The sequence below is a fragment of the Penicillium hordei genome (genome assembly GCF_028827395.1).
Source record: "Penicillium hordei strain IBT 12815 chromosome Unknown utg000004l_segment0_segment0, whole genome shotgun sequence".
NCBI classification, from domain to species: Eukaryota; Fungi; Ascomycota; class Eurotiomycetes; order Eurotiales; family Aspergillaceae; genus Penicillium; species Penicillium hordei.
The window spans coordinates 2,227,828-2,248,830 of record NW_026623145.1 but is presented as its reverse complement, the minus strand read 5'-3'; the positions used below and the strand labels follow the sequence as shown (position 1 = coordinate 2,248,830).

At 47.6% G+C, this 21,003-nt stretch overlaps 8 protein-coding genes across 8 annotated transcripts; 5 read left to right on the top strand and 3 right to left on the bottom strand.

The window, feature by feature from the left end:
- Positions 1-101: 101 nt before the first annotated feature.
- N7537_008064 (uncharacterized protein) lies at positions 102-1,811 on the bottom strand (the record flags this gene model as incomplete). The annotated part of the gene is made up of 3 exons (XM_056899119.1): positions 102-1,228; positions 1,306-1,614; positions 1,667-1,811. The coding sequence occupies 3 exons, from the start codon at positions 1,809-1,811 to the stop codon at positions 102-104; spliced, it is 1,581 nt and encodes a 526-aa protein (XP_056751195.1).
- A 3,405-nt stretch (positions 1,812-5,216) lies between these two features.
- N7537_008063 (uncharacterized protein) lies at positions 5,217-6,969 on the top strand (the record flags this gene model as incomplete). The annotated part of the gene is made up of 3 exons (XM_056899118.1): positions 5,217-5,720; positions 5,780-5,933; positions 6,011-6,969. The coding sequence occupies 3 exons, from the start codon at positions 5,217-5,219 to the stop codon at positions 6,967-6,969; spliced, it is 1,617 nt and encodes a 538-aa protein (XP_056751194.1).
- Positions 6,970-7,416: 447 nt separating this feature from the next.
- N7537_008062 (SRPBCC domain-containing protein) lies at positions 7,417-8,085 on the top strand (the record flags this gene model as incomplete). Its single annotated transcript, XM_056899117.1, has 3 exons — positions 7,417-7,572; positions 7,637-7,786; positions 7,852-8,085. 3 exons carry the CDS (start codon positions 7,417-7,419, stop codon positions 8,083-8,085), a joined length of 540 nt encoding a protein of 179 aa, XP_056751193.1.
- A 674-nt stretch (positions 8,086-8,759) lies between these two features.
- N7537_008061 (Zn(II)2Cys6 transcription factor) lies at positions 8,760-10,375 on the bottom strand (the record flags this gene model as incomplete). The annotated part of the gene is made up of 4 exons (XM_056899116.1): positions 8,760-9,498; positions 9,550-9,674; positions 9,753-10,036; positions 10,090-10,375. 4 exons carry the CDS (start codon positions 10,373-10,375, stop codon positions 8,760-8,762), a joined length of 1,434 nt encoding a protein of 477 aa, XP_056751192.1.
- Positions 10,376-10,792: 417 nt separating this feature from the next.
- Positions 10,793-12,609, top strand: N7537_008060 (uncharacterized protein; the record flags this gene model as incomplete). The annotated part of the gene is made up of 4 exons (XM_056899115.1): positions 10,793-10,970; positions 11,019-11,169; positions 11,265-12,513; positions 12,574-12,609. The coding sequence occupies 4 exons, from the start codon at positions 10,793-10,795 to the stop codon at positions 12,607-12,609; spliced, it is 1,614 nt and encodes a 537-aa protein (XP_056751191.1).
- A 192-nt stretch (positions 12,610-12,801) lies between these two features.
- N7537_008059 (uncharacterized protein) lies at positions 12,802-14,733 on the bottom strand (the record flags this gene model as incomplete). The annotated part of the gene is made up of 1 exon (XM_056899114.1): positions 12,802-14,733. One exon carries the CDS (start codon positions 14,731-14,733, stop codon positions 12,802-12,804), a length of 1,932 nt encoding a protein of 643 aa, XP_056751190.1.
- A 1,995-nt stretch (positions 14,734-16,728) lies between these two features.
- Positions 16,729-18,564, top strand: N7537_008058 (uncharacterized protein; the record flags this gene model as incomplete). Its single annotated transcript, XM_056899113.1, has 5 exons — positions 16,729-17,147; positions 17,202-17,812; positions 17,866-18,112; positions 18,160-18,283; positions 18,337-18,564. The coding sequence occupies 5 exons, from the start codon at positions 16,729-16,731 to the stop codon at positions 18,562-18,564; spliced, it is 1,629 nt and encodes a 542-aa protein (XP_056751189.1).
- A 351-nt stretch (positions 18,565-18,915) lies between these two features.
- Positions 18,916-20,342, top strand: N7537_008057 (FAD-dependent oxidoreductase; the record flags this gene model as incomplete). Its single annotated transcript, XM_056899112.1, has 3 exons — positions 18,916-19,036; positions 19,102-19,139; positions 19,197-20,342. 3 exons carry the CDS (start codon positions 18,916-18,918, stop codon positions 20,340-20,342), a joined length of 1,305 nt encoding a protein of 434 aa, XP_056751188.1.
- Positions 20,343-21,003: the final 661 nt, after the last annotated feature.

Sequence of the window (21,003 nt, the reverse complement as noted above, 5' to 3'; positions counted from 1 at the left end):
TTTTCCAAACGCAGATAAATGAGTGTATTGACTAACTTTTGGTTTGATTTACGAGATGGCAGGAACTCCAGGCAACAGCGAGGAAAACAGAGGTCCCATATTCAAGAAGAGTACAACTTCTTCTCGTGGGTGTGTAAACCATGGACATTCCCCTCAGCCTGCGCACTCGCGCTTCTCATTTCAAAGCGAACCGATCCCTTGTTCACCCCATCACGAAGGGCATCAAGATTATGGACACCGATATCCTGGAGAGAATGCTGCACACCAGCAACAAGGTAAGGGACAAACTGAGTAATAGAGCCACGATCAATCACGGAGCCCGCAACACCCTGTGCAACCTTGACTTTATCATTCTCAGAGAAGTACCGCGAAGCACCGGCATTATTGCCAGCACCACTCTTGCTCTTGTCCTCCATGACAGCAATACTGCCCATACCACGGAAGGCCTTGACTAACTGCCCTTCGCTGCTCACAAAGTACTCACCAGGAGACTCCGTGGTACCGGCAAGCAAGCTTCCCATCATAACTGCCGAGGCACCGAGCGCAAGTCCTTTCACAATGTGACCTAAGTTCTGGACACCACCATCGGCAATAGTAGGAACACCAAACCGAGCGGCAAAGGCAGACACACTGCGCACAGCGGCAGCCTGAGGACGACCAGCGGCCATGACTTCTTGCGTAATGCACGCCGAGCCACTACCCATACCGATCCGTAGACCGTCCGCACCGGCAGCAATCAACGCCGCGGCTTGCTCGCGGGTAACAATGTTACCCGCGATAACGTCGATATCGGGGAAGGTTTGCTTGATATATTTGATCATGGCAATCTGGAACTTGCTGTGGCCCTGGCTGCTATCCACGACAACAATATCCAGACCCGCGTCGACGAGCTTTTGCAGACGGACCTTATCCGCGTCGTGCGTGCTCACGGCTGCAGCGCAGAGTAGCTGTTTGGATGGAAGCTTTGATGCAAGAGGATAGTGAATGTTTTTCATCAAGTCACTCCGAGAGAGTAGTGAAATCAAAGACCCATCCGTATCCACAATTGGCAGCTTGCCCTTCTTCGACTTCCGGAGGACTTCGTTGGCTTCGGCAAGAGTGGTACCTGCCGGTGCGGTGACGAGGTCTGTCGCCATAACAGCCGTGACTGGATCCTCGGTGTTCCTGTGGAACTGGATATCTCTGCTGGTGACGATGCCTAGAAGTTTCGAATGGAGGGTTCCTTTTTCTGTGAAAGGAATAAGGTAAGAACCACCAAACAAAACAAAGCGCAAAATACAAAAGCCTAGGAGAAATCCAACTAACCAGTCACGGGGAACCCGCCGAATCCCCATTTAGTCTTCAGTTCCTTTGCCTCTCCGATGGTCGTGTTAGGAGACAGAATGATGGGGTCCTGGATGAAGCCATTTTCATAGCGTTTCACTTTCCTAACCATCTCGGCCTGCTCATCTGGCGGGCAGTTATTGTGGATAACACCCAAACCGCCCAGAAGAGCCATATGGATGGCCATGTTATGTTCGGTCACAGTGTCCATGGGAGATGACAGGAGAGGGACCTTGATGGTGAAACGCCGGGTCACTTTGGTTTCCAAAGAAACATCAGATGCCGGGAAGGCTGTTCGGAAGATTAGAGACAACTCCCACTAAACCATGGTTGGTTGCCTTACTGATAGAACCGGGCAAAATGAGAAAGTCATTGTAGGTCAAGGCTCCATGACTATCCGAGTCGAGGAGAGTGTCGACGTGGAGGCCATCCCCAGGATACTCCTTGAGCACCTCTAGAGCCTTCGTATAATCCTGAATTTCGACCATAATGAAAGCAAACCAAAAAGAATAAAAATAAAAATAAAAAAGTAATATGTATTGGGAATGGGGGGATAATTCCCGAAGGAAGTCAGAGGGGCAGGGGATGGGTGTCCTTTTAACCTTGGAAGGCTCTGGCAGCGGCACGCTTGGCGAAGGATCCTTTGATAATTTGGACCCCACGACGACCAGTTTAATCCACGCATTGTCTCAGTTGCTATTGTCTAGGCACCTACCTGGGTACGGAGTACGGAGTTCTCCGTAACGAGCCTGCCCCAGAACAAGACCATGCTAGCAGGGGCTAGAGAAACTAACCAACCAATACGAAACCAGGGATATTTATGGACTGTCGGTGTAGAGGGGCGACGCGACACAAGCAAAAACTGTCGAGACAAGCCCTGCCGGACTTAGCACTAATTGTTGTAACGTTCTATGATCTCTCGTGGGCTACCATTTGTCCAATGCTAGACCAAGGCCTAATATAGACAAGGAATAAAATCTATCACAACCCAAATATGGGCCCAGAGTGCCTCTCCAGAAATGACAATATAAATCTAAAAGGGAATATCCATAGATGGGGTCTATACAGGCCCGAAGCATGGGCGGGCGAGTTGGGTGGGGCCGCCCGCAACCAGGCCCCACATTTCCGAAATTTCGAACGCGCTAGCCAGGGAATATCGTCTTGACTTTGGGGGCTGATTTTGGATTCTATCCAACATGGATGTATGTAGGTACCCCCTCGAACTTGGTTTTTATTTTCTTGTTAACCTACGACGGCTGGTAACATATAGACCAATTCTGCTTCAATCAATCAAAGTCAATTAAACCGTTGCAGTCTAACTAGTTGCGTATAACTATGCAGGCGCTTGGTTCAACTGAAGCAAGAACTCGAAGCCAAACGCTGAGCTGGAACCACATAGTGCTCCCAGAGAGTATACAGATGCTGATCGTAAAGAGCGCCGAATCAGCCCATTCCTGTAACCTGTTAAACCATGAATCCAAACCCATATAACCCATACATAAGAAATTAACACATCATGATCGCCGTGGAACTTATAGGGCCCTCGGTGGACTTCAATGGCATTTCTACCATCATCGAAGAACGTTGGATTCTTCGAAGGACCAACCGGAAAACCCACGTCGACCGTATTCTTTTCACCCACAAGCTCAATACTTGATTTGAATGGATATTGCGCAGGCTATCTGCACAATACAGGCTTCCATACATAGGAAGCCGAGTGGATACGAGTGCTTCCTCAAACTCAACGAGTGGTTGAACAATATCAAGTTTGTCAGGACGCGGTATATCATTCCATAGCTTGTCAAATTCCACTCCCTGGCTCTTTTTCCATTATAATATACCCAGCTCCGATCTTCTCGGTGGAGGGGCTCCAAGCGTACACTATTGAAGCTGGAATATTGAGTATATTCCGAAACCTAAAAGCCGGAGTCAGACCATATAGCGCATATCAAAATGAAACCAAGCAACCCCCCACATATTGCATCGTCGCCACCTCACTAGCTGTGGTAAAGTATTGAGGTCCGGCAATAGGATTGGGGAGCTTTGCAATCACTTATTTCCCATTGTTCACCCTAAGAAGAAAGGTCTTGTTTAAGTTCCCCCCTGGAAGCTTCTGCACTTCGATACAGGACATAGACCCTGTCGCCCGGGTCGCGATCCTGGCGAGTTCTGCCAGGTTGAACTTAACAGCAGCAAGAAGGCTCTTCCTTCTCATTCCAAAGCTAGCGTCCCAATATGTAGTGATAAAGTCTATCCTCATAATAATCTAAGGCGGAGATTTGTTGCATGACAGGGGTTTCATGCGACCAGGGTGGAACAGATGTCAACAAGGCTCGCGTCTGGCGCGAGGTCCAATGTCGGAACCTGGCTATATCAACAATCTGCGATAGAAGGCATGATGAAACAAGTTCAACATCGTTATTGTAGATCAGACTTGGGTTGGAGGATCCCATAAGCCCTGCGTGCGCACATTTTGTCAAGGAAGCAAAGTTCACGTTGCGTTCAAAAAGTACATATCCTTATCACATGCATCACATTACGGGCGGGTGCAGTGCCCTTTTCAGTATCTGTCCCTTCTTCGCCTAGATTGCTAATCTGGAACATCCGAACATGCTAACACTTATCAAATACAGATTTCTAGTTCCACAGTTCTGTTATCACTACAAGGATTCTTGTCTAGCTTTCTAAACAATATGAACTCGATGTTTATTTATTTATCGGGCTTCAGAACTTGGGACGTATTTGTTTTTCCCTTTAGGCTTCCCTATTGGCTTTGATATAGCAATGGCGATAAGAGGTCACGCTCGCACTAGTCCACACCGACGATGGCGATGGAGCTATTTTGCCCTAGTCAGAATGATGATGTCATTTCGGCCGACCGCTACCCACCTTAGGCATAGCACGATGTTTAGTCAACAACAGTCTACACTTATGGATGTACCTTGCACAGATTAAGAGGTGATAATCATTTCCAGATTCCCGATTCAACACCTATCCAGGTGAGCTCGTGGAAATCTGTGCATCAATTATGAACGAATTCAGTTTATGTCCGAAGATCTCCCGGCTGACATAGATATTCCCTGATTGGCTATTTGGGATCCCCATAGTTCCTAACTTCATGTTACTACGTAGGTAATATACAATTCCACCCTTGGAACCAGCAGGGATGACTTCATATGTCGCTTTCTTGTCCATTTCCCGAGTCTTATTCTCAGCCTCCTACATTCCCTCATACTTTACATAGCAATCAATTCCGGACTCTGTATAAATATCAAGATGTAAAACATACTCGAACTTTCAAGGGCCAAAAACAACATTCCCTCACCTCAGCGAAGACTGCCCAGAGATCTCATTGTTTGGATCTGATAGAGTATAAGTGACACCCGAACGTTAGAATCTTCTATAACCAAATTCCTGCGCATAAATGGATAATAGAAGACTGTTCTGACGTCAGGATATGTGGGGAATGCCAAGAAGGGAAGGGGCCTCGGGATACCGCAGATCAACTTATAAGACTTTTTTTTCTTTTTTTTCTTTTTTTTGATGATATTCGGACATAGGATATTGGGATGGATGTGAATATTATAAACACAGTAAATGGTATAACCATCTGAATATATTGTAATATATCAAGCTGCAATTGTTTCATACATTCAACCATAGCAATTATCACTCTAGATCTAATCTGTACGGTGTTGGCCGCCACGGGCGCCACCACTTTGTAGTGTAGATCCACTATAAATCCGGTTTCAGCCCGTGGAGTTAGTTCTAAGTAAGAAAAAAAGTCTGCACATACTCAGTACATACCCAGGTAATCCGTACTTATAACACCTGGAGAAGGTCCACAAAACCTTTTCCTCTCACGCCTTTTTATCCTTCCCCCGCACGCAAGGATGTCTGCCCCAGATCAAGACACCGAAGCTGTTCATAGCGAAAGTAGACCTCTATCTACCAATGGCGCGGACAGTGAATCTAACGGACCCGTCGATATCTCCGCGGCGCTTGAAAAAAAAGAGAGCGAACGCGCCGACGGAAAGCACGAGCTGAAGGAAGGAGATTGCTATGAGATCCTGGGATACTGCTGGCCACGGTGGAAGAAATGGAGCTATCTAGCCGCGGTGGCGTTCGTTCAGGTTTCTATGAACTTCAACACTTCGGTCTACCCTGCTGCTGTCAAAGGTCTGTCGGAGGCTTTCCACATTAGCGAACAACATGCTCGCACAGGCCAAATGGCTTACTTGGTTACTTATTCTATTGGATGTGAGCTGTGGGCTCCTTGGTCCGAGGAATTCGGTCGCTGGCCTATCCTCCAGCTCTCTATGTTCTTGATCAACATTTGGCAGCTCCCTGCAGCCCTTGCGCCCAACTGGGGCAGTGTTGTTGTCGCTCGTGCATTGGTTAGTTTCCCCTTCGACAAGCTAGCGTCTTCGTAGCTTGGTAAACTAACATAATATAGGGTGGTCTCTCTACTGCTGGTGGTAGTGTCACTCTCGGTCTTATCGCCGATATTTACGAGCCCGAAACGCAACAATTCCCTCTCGCATTCATCGTTTTGTCATCATGTATCGGTACCAGTATTGGTGGTGTGATTGGAGGACCAATTGCGCGATGTGAGAAACCCATTTCTCCCCGAGATCACTACGTACCGGTTGGTGACATATTACTAACACCTATGTTTGATATTTAGTCCTTGATTGGCAATGGTTCTTTTGGATTCAACTTATCTTCGGAGGGGTTACTCAGATTATCATCTTCTTCATGCCCGAGAGTCGTTCGACTATTCTCATGGACAGAGAAGCCAAGCGCCGTCGCAAGACCGGAGAAGACCCGAATATCTATGGACCTAACGAGATGAAGAGCCCCCGCATCTCCCTCAAGGAAGCCGGCAAGATCTGGGCGCGTCCATTCTACATGCTCTTGCGCGAGCCCATCGTCCTTTGCCTATCTCTTCTGTCCGGTTTCTCCGATGCTCTGATCTTCACCTTCCTCGAGAGCTTCGCCATCGTCTACAAGCAAGGATGGGGCTTCGGTACACTCGCACAAGCATGGGCAGTTATTCCCATTAACGCCGCCTACTTCATAGCCTACTTCAGTTACTTCCCGTGGTTCATGCGTGATCAAAAGCTTCGACTCAGACATGGTGACGCCGCCATCCCGCCCGAGCGCCGTCTCAAGTGGCTGCTCTTCCTTGCACCACTCGAACCCATCGGTCTATTTGGTTTTGCGTGGACATCGTTCGGCGATTCAAGAAACGTCCACTGGATCGGCTCCATGATTTTCTCCGCCTGTGTCGGTATCGCCAACTTCGCCATCTACCTATCCTCTGTTGATTACATGGTCGCTTCCTATGGTGTCTACTCTGCTTCTGCGACGGGTGGTAACGCTTTCGCGCGTGATCTTCTCGCTGGTATCTCGGCCATGTACGCGACGCCCATGTACACAAATATCGGCAATAAGTGGCATGTTGAGTATGCAACCACGATTCTGGCTTGTCTTTCCTGTCTGGTTGTGATTCCTATCTACGTTTTCTACTGGAAGGGACCCCAGATTCGCGCGAAGAGCAAGTTCGCTTCTACGCTTGCTGCCGACAGAGAGCAAAACAATGGCCGGCGTGTCAGCAGGATCAGTATAGAGCCTGGGTATTGAGCTTTGATCTGAGATATGCAGGTGCATTATTGGCAGTACGTGAAATTTGCATATATCTTTGTTTTCATGCCTGTTATGTATATACGACTCGTCATGGGGTAGATGGCCCCCAGGAGGATTTTTTATTACCTTGTTATTGACCATCTCATCATAACTGCTACATAACCTTGTGGCTGGATTTTGTTCCATGTCTAATGTAAGTTGGTTAGACGCTAGACTCAAAAATATAGACAATTTATTTCAGCATTGTTGTATATATATTTTTGGACCTAGCCTGATCTAGTCTTCGTCGCATATTTAGGGGGAAAGATAGTGTAGGTTTATTTATTATATCTGAAGTTTTCTTCTTAGCTATATTCTGAGCATTCTTGAGAACGAATGAGCAACAAAGAAGGGTTGAGGTTATTTGTAAGTAGGGCGGGGAAAAGGATCAATGCAGTAAGGGATATGCATTATACTACATCCACGCACTTCCCTTATATTGACACCGTTTATTTGTATCCCCTATTTCTCGCGCGTCCAACCCCTCTAACCACCCCCATGCCCAAAATGATCACAAGCACGATCGAGATAGCCGCGCCACCTGCCAAAGTGCGCGAGATTGTATGTACCAGACCTAAGACCCGGATTCTCGGCGAAACAAGCTGATCAGTTATCGCACCCCTAGCTACTCAATTTCTCAGCATACCCGGAATGGCACACGGAATGGCTCAAGCGGATCGAGCTTAAGGACACGACCAAGACCCCACAAGAGCTTTCCTCGGGAGACAAAATCGAAGTCGACATTGAGAACTTCAAGTTCGTCGCTGAAGTCAAGGTGAGAATAACTCTTCCCCCCGACATGGAAAAAGAAAAGTAGGCTGAACACTCTCAATGCCAAAGGAGAACACCGAGAGCTTGTTTTCTTGGCAAGGCCCGCCCGTGTTTACCATTGCTGGTTTGCATAAATTCCACATCGAACCGGCCAATGAGGGTGCTTCGACTATTTTCACGCAGACTGAGGATCTTAAGGGCCTCCTTGCGTTCATTATGAGCCCTTCTCTGCTTGGGAAGAAAATGCGTGCCCATTTTGATATCTTCCATAGGGATCTCAAGGCCCGCGCTGAACTGGCGTGATTTGGGGGCTGGATTTGCTGCACACGCACAGTTAGCTATTTGTGCACGCACTTTCGGTTTCAGTTTGTGCTATCGGCGCCTTGCCTATATTACCCATGTGCGTACGGTGTACACACATTTGTAGGTAAAGGATTGGCTCTGGGACATGGTCGCATAGATATGTCTTGGTCACTTGATTGTATTTGAGGGTTGAACACTTGGAAGCTTAATGGAAAAGAAATATAAAGCACGTCATGTCTTTCCATCTGGACTACCGAAGTGACCGTATAATGACCGGTCTCAAATTAAATTCGCTATAGTATAGCAATGGACTCGCCAACAATGGCGCGAGAGACCTGGTCGGGCCGGGCCTCAAACGGGGGTGCAGTTGTGGCACACCGTTAGATTGATGCCCAAAATGACCCGTTACACCCCTCACACCTGTGGCTCTGAACCATACCGAGAGAATGTGTAGCACTTCCTCCACCATGGAGGAAAACATGTCCCTGACAAAAGCCTGACCGACCGAGTGCTGAGTAAACGCCCGCTTGGTAGAGATTGTGTCTCAGAGGCAGCCATCGTCTTTTGGTCGTGTTGCTCATTATGGTATGGTCGCGTATGAACCTTTTCCGTCATCAAGGATTTTCCGCACAAGTATTGCTCCGTCCATATAAACAGTTGAATGAAACTGTATTTCATATAAATTCCACGCTACTGCTGTATGGAGAGACCGACATCGAGAGGTCTGATACTACCGATTGATCTGTGGGATTGAGGATAGTGTTCCAATGGGATCGAAAGAGATCTTCACTCTGCGGTTTCTCCAACCACAAGACAGTTTTAATGTGGATGAGGGTGTCACCAAAGTTTGCCAGTTGTAGAGCGGCAGCTATACCTCGTGCCCTCTCCATGAATTGTTGGTGATGAGCTGTGCCAGCTGAAGCCACCATCCCGACCGCAGCAAACCACACATCAAATGAATGATACACACGAGGCGTGGACGCAAGATGCTCGAGGTTCTCCAGGAATCGAATGAGAATCGTATTTAGTATGACAGCATGCGAGTAATATGTTGGCCCCTGGGCGGTGAACATGTAAAGTATGATTCCGTAGCGAATGGACTCCGTCATCGGCGATGGCGCGGGTATTATCGTAGCTGGAGCAGATAGTAGGAGTCGGTGGATGACAAAACAAGTAAGGTCGTGAAGTTGTGTGGCTGGGAAAGGTATGTTGCGCACTCGGTGGAAGATGTTGCGCAGACGATTGAAGACATTCTTAACGACACAGTCCACTTCTATGGTGCTAAGATCAAATAGTTGATCGTCAATCACTGTCGAGTTGAACTGCCATTCCGGGATTGGAGGGATGCCGTCTCCAATGCCGAAATCATCTTGGGTCTCGAATTGAGGATGACCCATAATGAGCATCGATACCCTGTGAAACATGTAAATATACACCGTCTGAGTGGCAAATGGGTTGGCTTACCAGCTGATCATTCTCGCGGTAAGCGGGCTTGTCTGCCTCACTGCGTTGATGCCACCTCTCATATCGACCAGCTTTTTCAATCCATTGACATGCATTTCGCCGACTTTTGTATTTCCCTTGCCGAACTAAGCGTCATATATAATCAGGGATAAGTTCTAATTATAAAACAGTAGGAAAAGAGGGTGCTTATGGTAGTATCTCACCTCGATGGTTGCCAAGGTTATGACTGAGTTCATAGTACCATCTTGAACAGCTAACGACATATATTTAACCTTGCGTCGCAGCAAGGCCACTGAGTCTGCCATGAGAAGTTCGGAGGTCTGAAAGCCTTTCTGGGCCAACAACTCTTCATCGAGACATGCTGTCTGTAGAGAGACGTGGAATAGTGCGGGATCCCCTAGGGCAAGTGGCCACCAAGAGATAAGAAATGGATTGGAAGTCGCATTAAGGTCAAGAGGGTAGTATTGGAAGGCGATTTTGTGGAGGACTAAATGGGTAAGTTAATCTTTATCGGCAAGGCTTCATTAGAGGCCAACATACAGTTGTAGATCAACCGTTGAACGTGTTCTCGAGGAAGTCTAGTCTGCGGATACGAATCAAAAGGATCAAGCGACCCGAATCTGTAGTTAGTTAAAGTGCCGGACCCATCTAGCAGGCTTGTTGATGCTTCCTGCCACCCGGAAGTTGCCGGACCCGTCAAAGGTTCGTTCGCATATGCGCACTCGACTTGACGCTTGATGCAGCGGGAACAGCGCGGTGTGCGGAGATCGCAGCTGGACTTTGATCTGGCACATGCCGCACAGGACCGGCGGAGAGATTGGCGCATTTTGAAAGGATATTGTTGGGCATCCAAAGGGGGAATGTGTTAGCTTTAGGAATAGCTCAAACTAGAACCCCACACCGCTGTTAAGGTCACGACACGGTACAAGGAGTTTGAACGTAGGTATCAAACGCAAGTGACAGAAAGTCGGCTCAATGTTGAACTTCCCAGGCGATTATTTCGTTATATGTGGACCTCAGGTTAATGTCCCGAGTCTAAATCAAAAGAGGACTAGACCCCGCCTTACTCCTGCTTGGCATCGGAGTCTAGTCCTAATCGGGTCATATTTATGAGCTGTGGATACCTCGGCGGTATCCATCCATGTCATGCCATTACTAAGAAAACATGCCCTACTTATATCGGTGTTCTCTGCCCATTTTGAAAAAGGAACAGTTTGGCAACTTGCCCCTGTTACCTATTATTATGGACTCCAACATGGCTTTTGAGACGATCAACGTCTCCAACGCTCAGAATGAGCTGCCGCAGATATGGCCTTCCAACCATCCCCAGTCTCAAAGCTACCTGCTAGTGTCCTTGATGAACTTGTCATCTTGGCAGTACGCAGTGACTTTTATAATCGCCATATTAGTCTATGACCAAGGTAAGCAGAGCTTTTAAGACGATGAGAATGTGCTGATGCCCTCTCTAGTGATGTATATCAAACGAAAAGGCTCTATAGCTGGACCTCCACTCAAGATCCCGCTCATGGGCCCATTCATACAAGCTCTACACCCTAAGTTTGAAGGGTATCTTGCACAGTGGGCGAGTGGGCCACTCAGCTGTGTATCTGTCTTCCACAAGTAAGCGCTCACGTCTATTGTGCTGACATCCATTGTCTTCTGGTCGGACTTTATCAAGCCCGCCAAACTGTTCAAACTAACAGGATTTATTGTAGATTTGTCGTTCTAGCCTCCGACAGAGACATAGCCCACAAAGTGTTCAAGTCGCCTGCATACGCCGAGCCATGTATAGTACCGATCGCAAAGGACATCCTAGGTCACAAAGCATGGGTCTTTCTTCAAGGTAAAGATCACGTCGAGTACCGCAGGGGGCTGACCCCCCTATTCACCAACAAGGCCATGGCTACTTACCTTCCGGTGCAAGAGAAGGTGTTGGCCGATTATTTCGGCAAGTTTGTCGCCACAAGCAAGGCGAATCGGGGACAACCAAAGGAATTCATGACCATGTTCCGCGAGATCAACTGTGCACTTTCATGTCGCACGTTTTTCGGTGATTATATCTCCCAAGCCGCAGTCAAGAAGATTGCAGACGATTTCTATCTTGCTACAGCCGCCCTTGAGCTAGTCAACGTGCCTCTGTCGCTATATATTCCGTTCACCAAGCCTTGGCTTGGGAAGCGGACAGCCGACGCCGTCCATGCTGAGTTTGCAAAATGCGCGGCTGCATGTAAAGCAAACATGGCAACCGGTGCAAAACCAACATGTATCGTAGATCACTGGGTGCTCCACATGATGGAATCCAAGCGATATCACGAAAGAATCGCCGCAGGGGAGACAGACGCCGAGAAGCCAATGAACATGATCCGCGAGTTCACGAATGAGGAAATCGGAGAGACATTGTTCACTTTTCTCTTTGCTTCCCAGGATGCGTCGAGCAGCGCCACGACTTGGCTATTCCAAATTCTCGCCCAGCGGCCTGACGTGCTCGATAAATTGCGTGAAGAAAATCTGGCCGCCCGTGGTGGTGATAAAAACAAGTCCTTCGATCTTCCCATGCTCGAGTCGCTCACCTACACCAACGCAGTTATCAAGGAGCTTCTGCGCCACCGTCCACCCGTTATTATGGTCCCCTATCTGGCAACGAAAAATTTCCCCGTCACACCTAACTATACCGTCCCCAAGGGCGCCATGATTATCCCGTCCTGTTATCCGGCTTTACATGATCCGAATGTTTACCCTAATCCCGATAATTTCGATCCCGAGCGTTGGATCTCCGGGGATGCTGCGTCCAAGACTAAGAATTGGCTAGTATTCGGCGCGGGACCGCACGATTGCCTCGCTAGGAAATACGTACCGCTGTCTATGGCTGGTATGATAGGGAAAGCTGCACTGGAACTTGACTGGAAGCACCATGCCACGGACAAATCAGAGGAGATTAGAGTTTTTGCTACACTGTTTCCCATGGTTAGTACCCCTATCAACCCACCTTCTTTTACTTGTACCTTGTGCTGACTTCTAACACAGGATGGCTGCCCGTTGGTGTTTACAGAACGTTCATAGACGCCTTGGTTGCATTTCCTAGAATAGAGTTGAGTTTGTCCCGTAAGGCTTTCACGGTGGAATGATGCCCTTTGTGGTGGCAGCTGTAGAACTTCCGACCCATAAAATCGAGTTTATCATGTTGGTATATTATCTCTCTCAGCCTATTTTACAGATATATATCTCGCATGCTTCCAAAATGTGCAAAAGTCCTCACAGTCCTTGGCTTAGGTCGTCATGGGTCGCCTTTGAAACCATGCGATTAATCTTTTCAACAAGCTCATCAGTCGCGTAAGGCTTATAGATGATATCATCCATTCCAGCACCGATCATTTCCTGTTGTTGTTCATCCCTGACATTCGCTGTGACTCCCAGAATAGGTACATGTCCCCCAATTTCCTTTTCAGTATCACGAATTGCTCTCGTGGCACAGTTGCCATCCATCAAAGGCATCTGCTGATCCATGAGAATGCAGTCGAATGGCTCGTTTTGATTTGCATCCACGGCCTCTTTTCCGTTGCTAGCTTCCGATATGTCAAAGCCTAGTGTACTCAACTTGCGCGAGATAAGTCGCCTGTTGATAACGTTGTCCTCAACCAAGAGAATACGCTGACCGTCACCGGTTAGGTTCTGATTCGCCCGTTGGATCTGATCGTTCTCCACCTGGCGTGATATTTCGTGGGTACGAAGTGTGTCTTTGTCCTTCGGGCCACCTGGCTGTGCCTCAAAGACGATATCTTCAGGGGGGCTTTCCGACATCTGGGGATCTTCCGTGGTTTGATTCACACCGCTCATTTTATTTCCAAGTGTCTGGATATCAAAACAAAGTTTATCGACTGCAGAAACACCGAAGTTCTTATCTCCTTCGACACCATCGTTGGTTGTTCTGCGTACTCTGAAAAAGAACCCAAATGTACTTCCATGAGATTTCTTGGAGCTCACGCCAATCTCACCGCCATGAAGGTGGCAGAGCTTCCTAGACACGTTGAGACCAAGGCCAGACCCACCGTAGATACTCTCGGTTCTGGGGGTTGCTTGGTTGAAACGCTCGAAAAGCCGTTTCTGGGCTTCCTCTGTGACCCCAATACCCGAGTCCTTGACGGCGACCATGATATACGCCACTTCTCCACTTCCCCATTCGGAAGTACTAGTCGTGTCTCTGCGAAGCGCTGATTCACCGGAATCGAAGAAGACTATATTTGGCGGGTATGAAGTTGGACGCTCGATCGAAGCACCCACTGAGACTCGGATCGATCGCTGACTCTCTGATTGAGCGGTGAATTTGATAGCATTCGAGAGTATGTTGACGAGCACCTGGCCCATTCGATCCAGGTCTGCCATGACCCAATCAATGCCACATTCGGCATAGGAAACATCGGCCTTGTATTCGAAATGTATTCTGTGTTTTCGGAGCTCGGGTCGGAAGATCGCCATCGGAATGGTGAGATGTCGCTTTGGCTGGACCTTTCGTGGCGACAGCGGCAGCATCGACGCGTCAAGTTTCGAAAAGGTGAGAACGTCGTTGATGATTTTCTTTTGATGTCTGATGCAGAGACTTATTGTCTCGGCTGCCTCGGTGATGTTCATGACTGAGATTTCATTGGGCTTCTTGTTATAGATTGCCTCTTGAATATCCTCCGTGCAATGAACTATCGCAGATAGAGGATTGCGAATTTCGTGGCTAATCATATCAATGAATCGCTCTTGTTGCTTCTTACGCTCCTGTGCCTCTTCCGCCGCCTGCCTCTGTAGGAGCTCAGCCTTTTTCTCCGGGGTGATATCTGCGATTGTACAGATGAACACCCCACCGTCTCCTAACCCAAAGCATTGCACATATTTATCATCCAGCCGATCCAAAGTCATGACACACCAAATCGAGTCCGGGTCACGGGTGTGGTATTCGAGACGTAGCGGGCGTTTGGAGGTTGCGACCTCGCGATACCCATTGGAAACCCGCTCGTAGTCGTCCGCATGGACCGAGCGTAACCAACACTCGGAGAAGTTGACGCTGGAGCATGGCATGAGTTCTCGGAACCGGCGATTCACGGAGACCAACTCATATCGGTGGGTGAGGATGGCGACGCCGTTCGGTAGGATATCGGCCAGCTGTTGTGCCGAGACATTTTGACTGAAAGTGAACGTCATCTATTTCTTCGCGCCGAAGCGGGCTTCTTCCAATATCAACAGAAGAGACGTCGGACGCTGATAGAAAATGTTTGATGACTGCTCGATTATGTGTTACTTGCAAAAGATTCGGGTGGGGCGCATGGCAGATGAGGCTGAATCACGATCGTTGATCCTCCCGTAGTCTGTAAAGTTCAAGATTTTTTCGTGACTATCAGCCAATATGTAAGCCAATATGTGCTAGTTTATATGAGATTTCGCAACTGTCAAAAGAAAAGATATGACGATATATAATATTGTACGTCATTGTGGGTTCCCCTTCGATCTACTTCCAATGTGGAGGAAGCATTCTCTAAGACGTTATGATTGGTAAAAGAGACTGGAGTGATGTATGTTCCCTGGTGTCCACCGGGGAGTGATCCTGGATGCTTGGCACATGCCCTGCAAACTGACGTCATTCGTTTAAACTTCAGTAGCCGAGTTAGACGAGCCTCGGAGATATGCACGTTTTCACGGGCTCGATCTTGCCTTTTCTTTTCTTTTTTTCGTTTGAGATTGTTGCATAGCGGTGTTGCTTTTTTGCTTCATTCATGTCGAGAGACTTGGGGGTTGGAATGTCGGTGAAGTATGCATAGTTCTCTATTTAGCTTGACTCCGAGGCATCTCCTGAGTACTACGAACGAGAGAGGAGGTTGAGAGGTTGGTGCGGATATAAGGTCTTGCGATTATGCAGAAGCATGTAATATAATACTACAACATGGTGATAACGAATTATGCATAAGAAAAGATTAACTGTACTGAAGCACCCTCAGTAATAGTTACATGTCAAGGGCCAAGACCGCAAATTTTATAACATGGTATTCTTGGGCCATGAAGATTCTCTAATTTTACTTCGTAGCTATAACAGTTGATTATTACGAATCATCAATGGCTACCCAAGTGGTCAGAGCTTTTGCTTGACTGGCGATCACCTTGGCAATGCAGGAGAGAATGTTCCCATTGCTCATGTTTTTTGCTTGGCAAATGTGATCCGAGGGTTGGAGGGGTAGTTACATAGATGCCGAGTTATATGCATCGTTGGTCAATTTGACGAGGTTAGAACCTTGCAAGTTCGGGAAATATGGAGGAATATGTTATCACTAGCCACGTTATAGGATGCGTGGGGACCGCAATTCTTCCTTGGTTAGAGAGCCGTACTCTGTACGGAATACGCACACTGCTAAAAGATAAGTCGGGGGAGATTTTAAAATTTTCGACAGCGGAGAAGACCGGTCCCCAAGTCGGGGAGAATTAGAGGCCTAGAAGACGGCCTGTGGGTGCTATATGTGGGATGAGCTGTCGGGACGGGAGAGTAAAAATCAGAATCGGCGTGGCGAATCCCAAATTTCGACCAGGTACCAAAAATGGTAGAGATATAGCATGTTTTCAATAAAGCGAAGACTAAATCATAGCTAAATTTTACATGGATGTTATATCCGACGCGATTTAGCTTTGGAAAATATCGAGTAGCCCTAAAAATATCAAGTTCGCCAACGAGCCCTACCGGGATCCCGTGGGTCTTAGCGCTCGGCCCGATAACATTTGCCGCTAAGTTTTTTTTTTTTTAACGGAGATTGAAGATTTCAACTGATAACCATCTTTAGAACGCCAGCTGATGCGTTGGCTTTCTAAAATATGAGTAATAGCGCCACGAAGCATATGCATTGCGTTATCAGAGCCGTATTTCAATCATAATAATCCTATACTATCTCGCATGTGCGAATGACACGGCCAGTGATTTCCCCTCGTGGGCTCATCGTGGGTCTTTTATCTCAAATAGGCAACCCGAGAGAACATGCTCCAGTCTAAGATCTTACTCGAAAAGGCAATCCGAGAAGCCTCACTCCACTTTTTAAACTGGATCGATTGAAGATTTTGATTTTTAGTTTGATAGTAAGTCCTATATTAGTATGGAAGTAGGTGCCAGTGCTACTCTGGCCATCCGTTTTCATCTTCATTTTATTTTTCACGATCATAATGGGCATTGTTGACTATTTCAGTCGACCGCGTGGCCATCAAGCACAGGGTGGTGCTGAAACACCTACCATGGAAGCCCCAAAAGTAATCGAGCCTAGTGTAATCTCTAGTCCGGACTTTTCGGGCGCAGTTACACCTGCGCACATGCTTCCTTCCCCTGCTGGTAGCGAAGATGCTCTTATTTTTGAGAAGATCCCGCATCAGTTTGGCCGCCTCGGTTCTTGGAAAGGGTCTTTGATTTTGCTTGTCACCTCGGGCTCTCAGTTTCTCGACAATGTCTTCATGACAAGCGCCAACATTGCTCTATCGTCAATTCAACAGGATTTCGAAGTGTCTAGTACTGATTTGCAATGGATGATTTCTGCATACACTTTGTCGTTTGGTGGCTTCCTTTTGTTAGCTGGTGCTCTGTCTGATCGGTATGATACTTCCTCCCAATGTCTCTAGACTTGACAACGCGCTAACCTTCGCAGCTATGGACGAAAGAAGATCCTTTGTCTGGGCCTTGCATGGCTTTCCGTGTGGACCCTGGCCATTGGATTCGGGCAATCCTTTATTCAACTCACAGTGTTCCGTGGCATTCAAGGAATTGGAGCTGCGATGACCGTGCCATCTGCCATTGGAATCATTAGTTCCTACTTCAGTGGTGTTGATCGCACCCGTGCACTGTCAATATATGGAGCCTCAGGAACCCTGGGATTCTGTACTGGTCTTATCTTTGGTGGCTTCTTGACCTCTTCGCTTGGCTGGAGGTACATCTTCTATCTGATTGTCATCATAACTGGGTCCTTGGGAATTCTGGGCTTTATCGTCCTCCCAAGCGATGTTCCTTCCGAAAAGAAGCACGAAAGAATGGACTACATTGGTGCAGTGATGTCTACAGCTGGCCTGATCCTGCTCCAATTCGTGCTTTCCAGCGGTGGAACCTATGGCTGGGACCAGCCGTTCATTATTGTGCTGCTGATTTTGGCGGTTGGTCTTCTCGTTGGATTTACAATCTTTGAGAAATACGTCAGCAACCCCATCATGCCGCTTTCTTTGTGGAAGATTCGGAATTTTGCCGGTCTGTGGGTTATTGGTTTCAGTAAGTTGCCTGTTTCCCGAATCTGCGCTTCGAGGAATGCTAATTCTGAATAGCTGGCTATGGCACCTACCAAAACGTTATTTACTATATCGTCCTTATGGCACAGGAAGTGGACAAGCTTTCTGCTGGTGATACCGCACTTCGCTTCTTGCCTATGGGAGCAATCGGCTTCATTGTTTCTCTTGGAACAGGAAAACTTCTCGAATTCATGAACGGAAAGCATCTCCTCATTGCCGGACTAGTTCTGGCCGTGGTCGCTCCCATCTCGAGTGCTTTGACTTCCAATCCTGAAGCAGGGTTGTATGTATCACCATTACCTTTTGAATAAACTATACTAACTTTCACAGTTGGCTAAATGTTCTCCCCACATCCCTTATCAGCATCTCATCGGTGTCTTTTATCTTCGTCACGACGAGTACTGTGGTACTCACCAGTGTGCCGGTCGAAGTCAAGAGTCTTGCTGGCGGAATGGTAAGTTTCATTTTCTTACATTTCAAATTCTATATGCTAACATCCCACACCAGCTCAACACCGCATTCCAAATTGGCTCTGGTGTTGCATTGGCTATCTCCGCAGCTGTTACCGATGCTGTCGACATCCAGAAAGGGCACACTCTCGCAGATCAATACGCTACCGGTCTCTGGTGCTCTGTCGGTTTAGCTGGGCTGGGGCTGATAATCGGTCTGTTTGCGGTTCGGCACAAAGGTATCGGACCAAAAGATAGATTGGGTGCTGGCCCAGTTGCTATCTAAATCCGTTCTACGACTTGGTTCCAGATTCTCTCTTATAGATAGATGATAGATAGACTTGCTCTTTGTTTTCTCTTTGATTTTCGTCTTTAATAATGTTGAATTTAGCGTTTAGTTACCATGACGGGAAATGAGGGGGATAAATCTATAGATGGCGTTTGTTGACGATATTAAAAGGCTCGTGGACTAGGATGTAGTTCTCGGCATAGCTTACTCTAACCCCGCTTTGATCGGGTGTAGAAAGTACCGCATATGGAATTCCAAGTCTTTTGCGTCCCATGAAGAAGTGATACATTACTGCAATTCGATTTTGGCAATCTTACATTCCTTGGTATGAGTACGAAAATCACCGCCATGAACGGAATTGAGGAGCGAACAATGCACGAGGGAGCAGAGAGCAGCACGACACATATCCCTCTAAAAACATCTCAACCTGCTATCAGTGGTCATAGAAATGTCATCATCATCGGCGCTGGTAAGCCTTCTTCCCTTTTTCGGTCTATATTTCGAATTCGGAACTAATAATTGGCGTCTCCCTAGGCTCGACAGGTCTCGCGCTGGCCCATGGATTGAAAAAGGTTAGAGAACCGCAATTATGTCAAATCTGCCTCGCTAACAATATCACTACGCTTTAGGCTGGAATCCCTTTTGTAATTTTCGAAAAAGAAGAAGAACCGAGTCGCAAACGAAGCTGGAGTATAGGACTGCACTGGGGCTATGAACCGTTGCAATACCTCGTGCCCGCAGACATTTTAGCTGGACTCGAGCAGGCACAGGTTGATCCGCACATCCCTATTACAGAAAACGGTCCACTCCCCATGATCAATGGTGAGAATGGAGCTCTGATCGCCGAGGTCAAGTCGTCCAGAGTGTACCGCCTGCGCCGAGACAAGTTCCGGGCAATGTTGCTCCAAGGCCTCGAAGTGCATTGGGGGAAGTCCCTCTGTGATATTATTCACTCTGGCGCCGGTGAACACATCACTGCAAAGTTTACAGACGGCACAGAAGTCATTGGCAGTCTTCTAATTGCCACGGATGGTCCGCATTCGATTACGCGTACACTACTAGTTGGAGAGCAAGCTGCCAAAGTCACGCCCACTGATTTTGCCTCGACCATCTGTTATACCCAGCATACCCGTGAGCACGCGCTTTTCCTACGTGCCCATCCCCACCATCCGTTGTACCAATTGGGTCCACATCCCGAGGGCTATTGTGCCTGGTTGAGTCTTCATGACGGAGACGATATCGACCATCCAGAAAACTGGACTTTCGCCCACTATATCTCCTTCCCAGAACCGCGCGACCATATCAATAAACGAACCATGCGAGAACACGCTGCACACCAGAAGGAGCTAGCTAGTCGGTTTGTCAACCCCTGGCGCAGTGTCTTTGAGTGGATGTCCCCCGATAACGAGGTTTGGTATTCCAAGCTTCGAAACTGGGACCCAAGTCTATTGGAGCATCGGTGGGATAATCGTCAGGGGCGAGTAACTCTGGCGGGTGATGCTGCTCATCCGATGACTTTCCAGCGTGGCCAGGGGCTCAACCATGCTATGAAGGATGCTTATACCGCATGTAAGGCAATTGAGTCATTCTGGAATCAGGGTGATTTCACCATTGAGGAACGTGCCGCGGCTATACAGGCGTACGAGGAGGAGATGATCATGCGGACAGGCGAGGAGGTTCGTTTAAGCGAGGAAAGCACGATAAAGCTGCATAATTGGCCCAGTGTTATGCAAAGTCCGTTGATACAAAACGGGCTGGGAGTCAAGATTAGGTAGATGATAGAGCGTCAGGCCAGACGATAAACATGAGAGTCCATGTGGTATCACGTGCAAGGGGCCAAACCCATCAAACCAGACATCGTGAACTTCACATCACTATTGTTTCCCATAGAAGACCTTCTGTTCCAATACTTTGCGTTTTTAATACTTGTTGTCTAATACGAAGTCGTTTTTGGAGATAGAAGCTGAAATTTCCCCGATATATTCTCCATTACCCGACACAATTATAATGCGGTCGAGCCAAACTCGGCCGCTTCCTCGCTATCATCTCCAACCAGCAGTATGTTGAGGTCATTCTGTAATCATGGCATCGGTTCACTCCATCCGGATTTAATAGCAACAGTTAACAGTAAGCGGCCACGGATCATGGAAAAAAGGCTGGCTCCTTTCTTAAAGTGCGATACGGACCACTAGGAAACCGAAGAGCTGTGTTTATTAGCCTCAAGTGCCCACTAAAGGGGTAAATCATATTATTTACTCGTTCTATTCCATATTCTCCATGTATATCGGTATAGGCTATCTCCTACGATAGGCCGAGGAAGGTCCGAGACGATACAATTTGTAGTCGAATAGGTAAGAATGGTATTAACCCTCTTTTATACTATCCCGATAACGATCTAGCGGACCTATAAGAGATAAAATAGGAGGTTAGTGACGG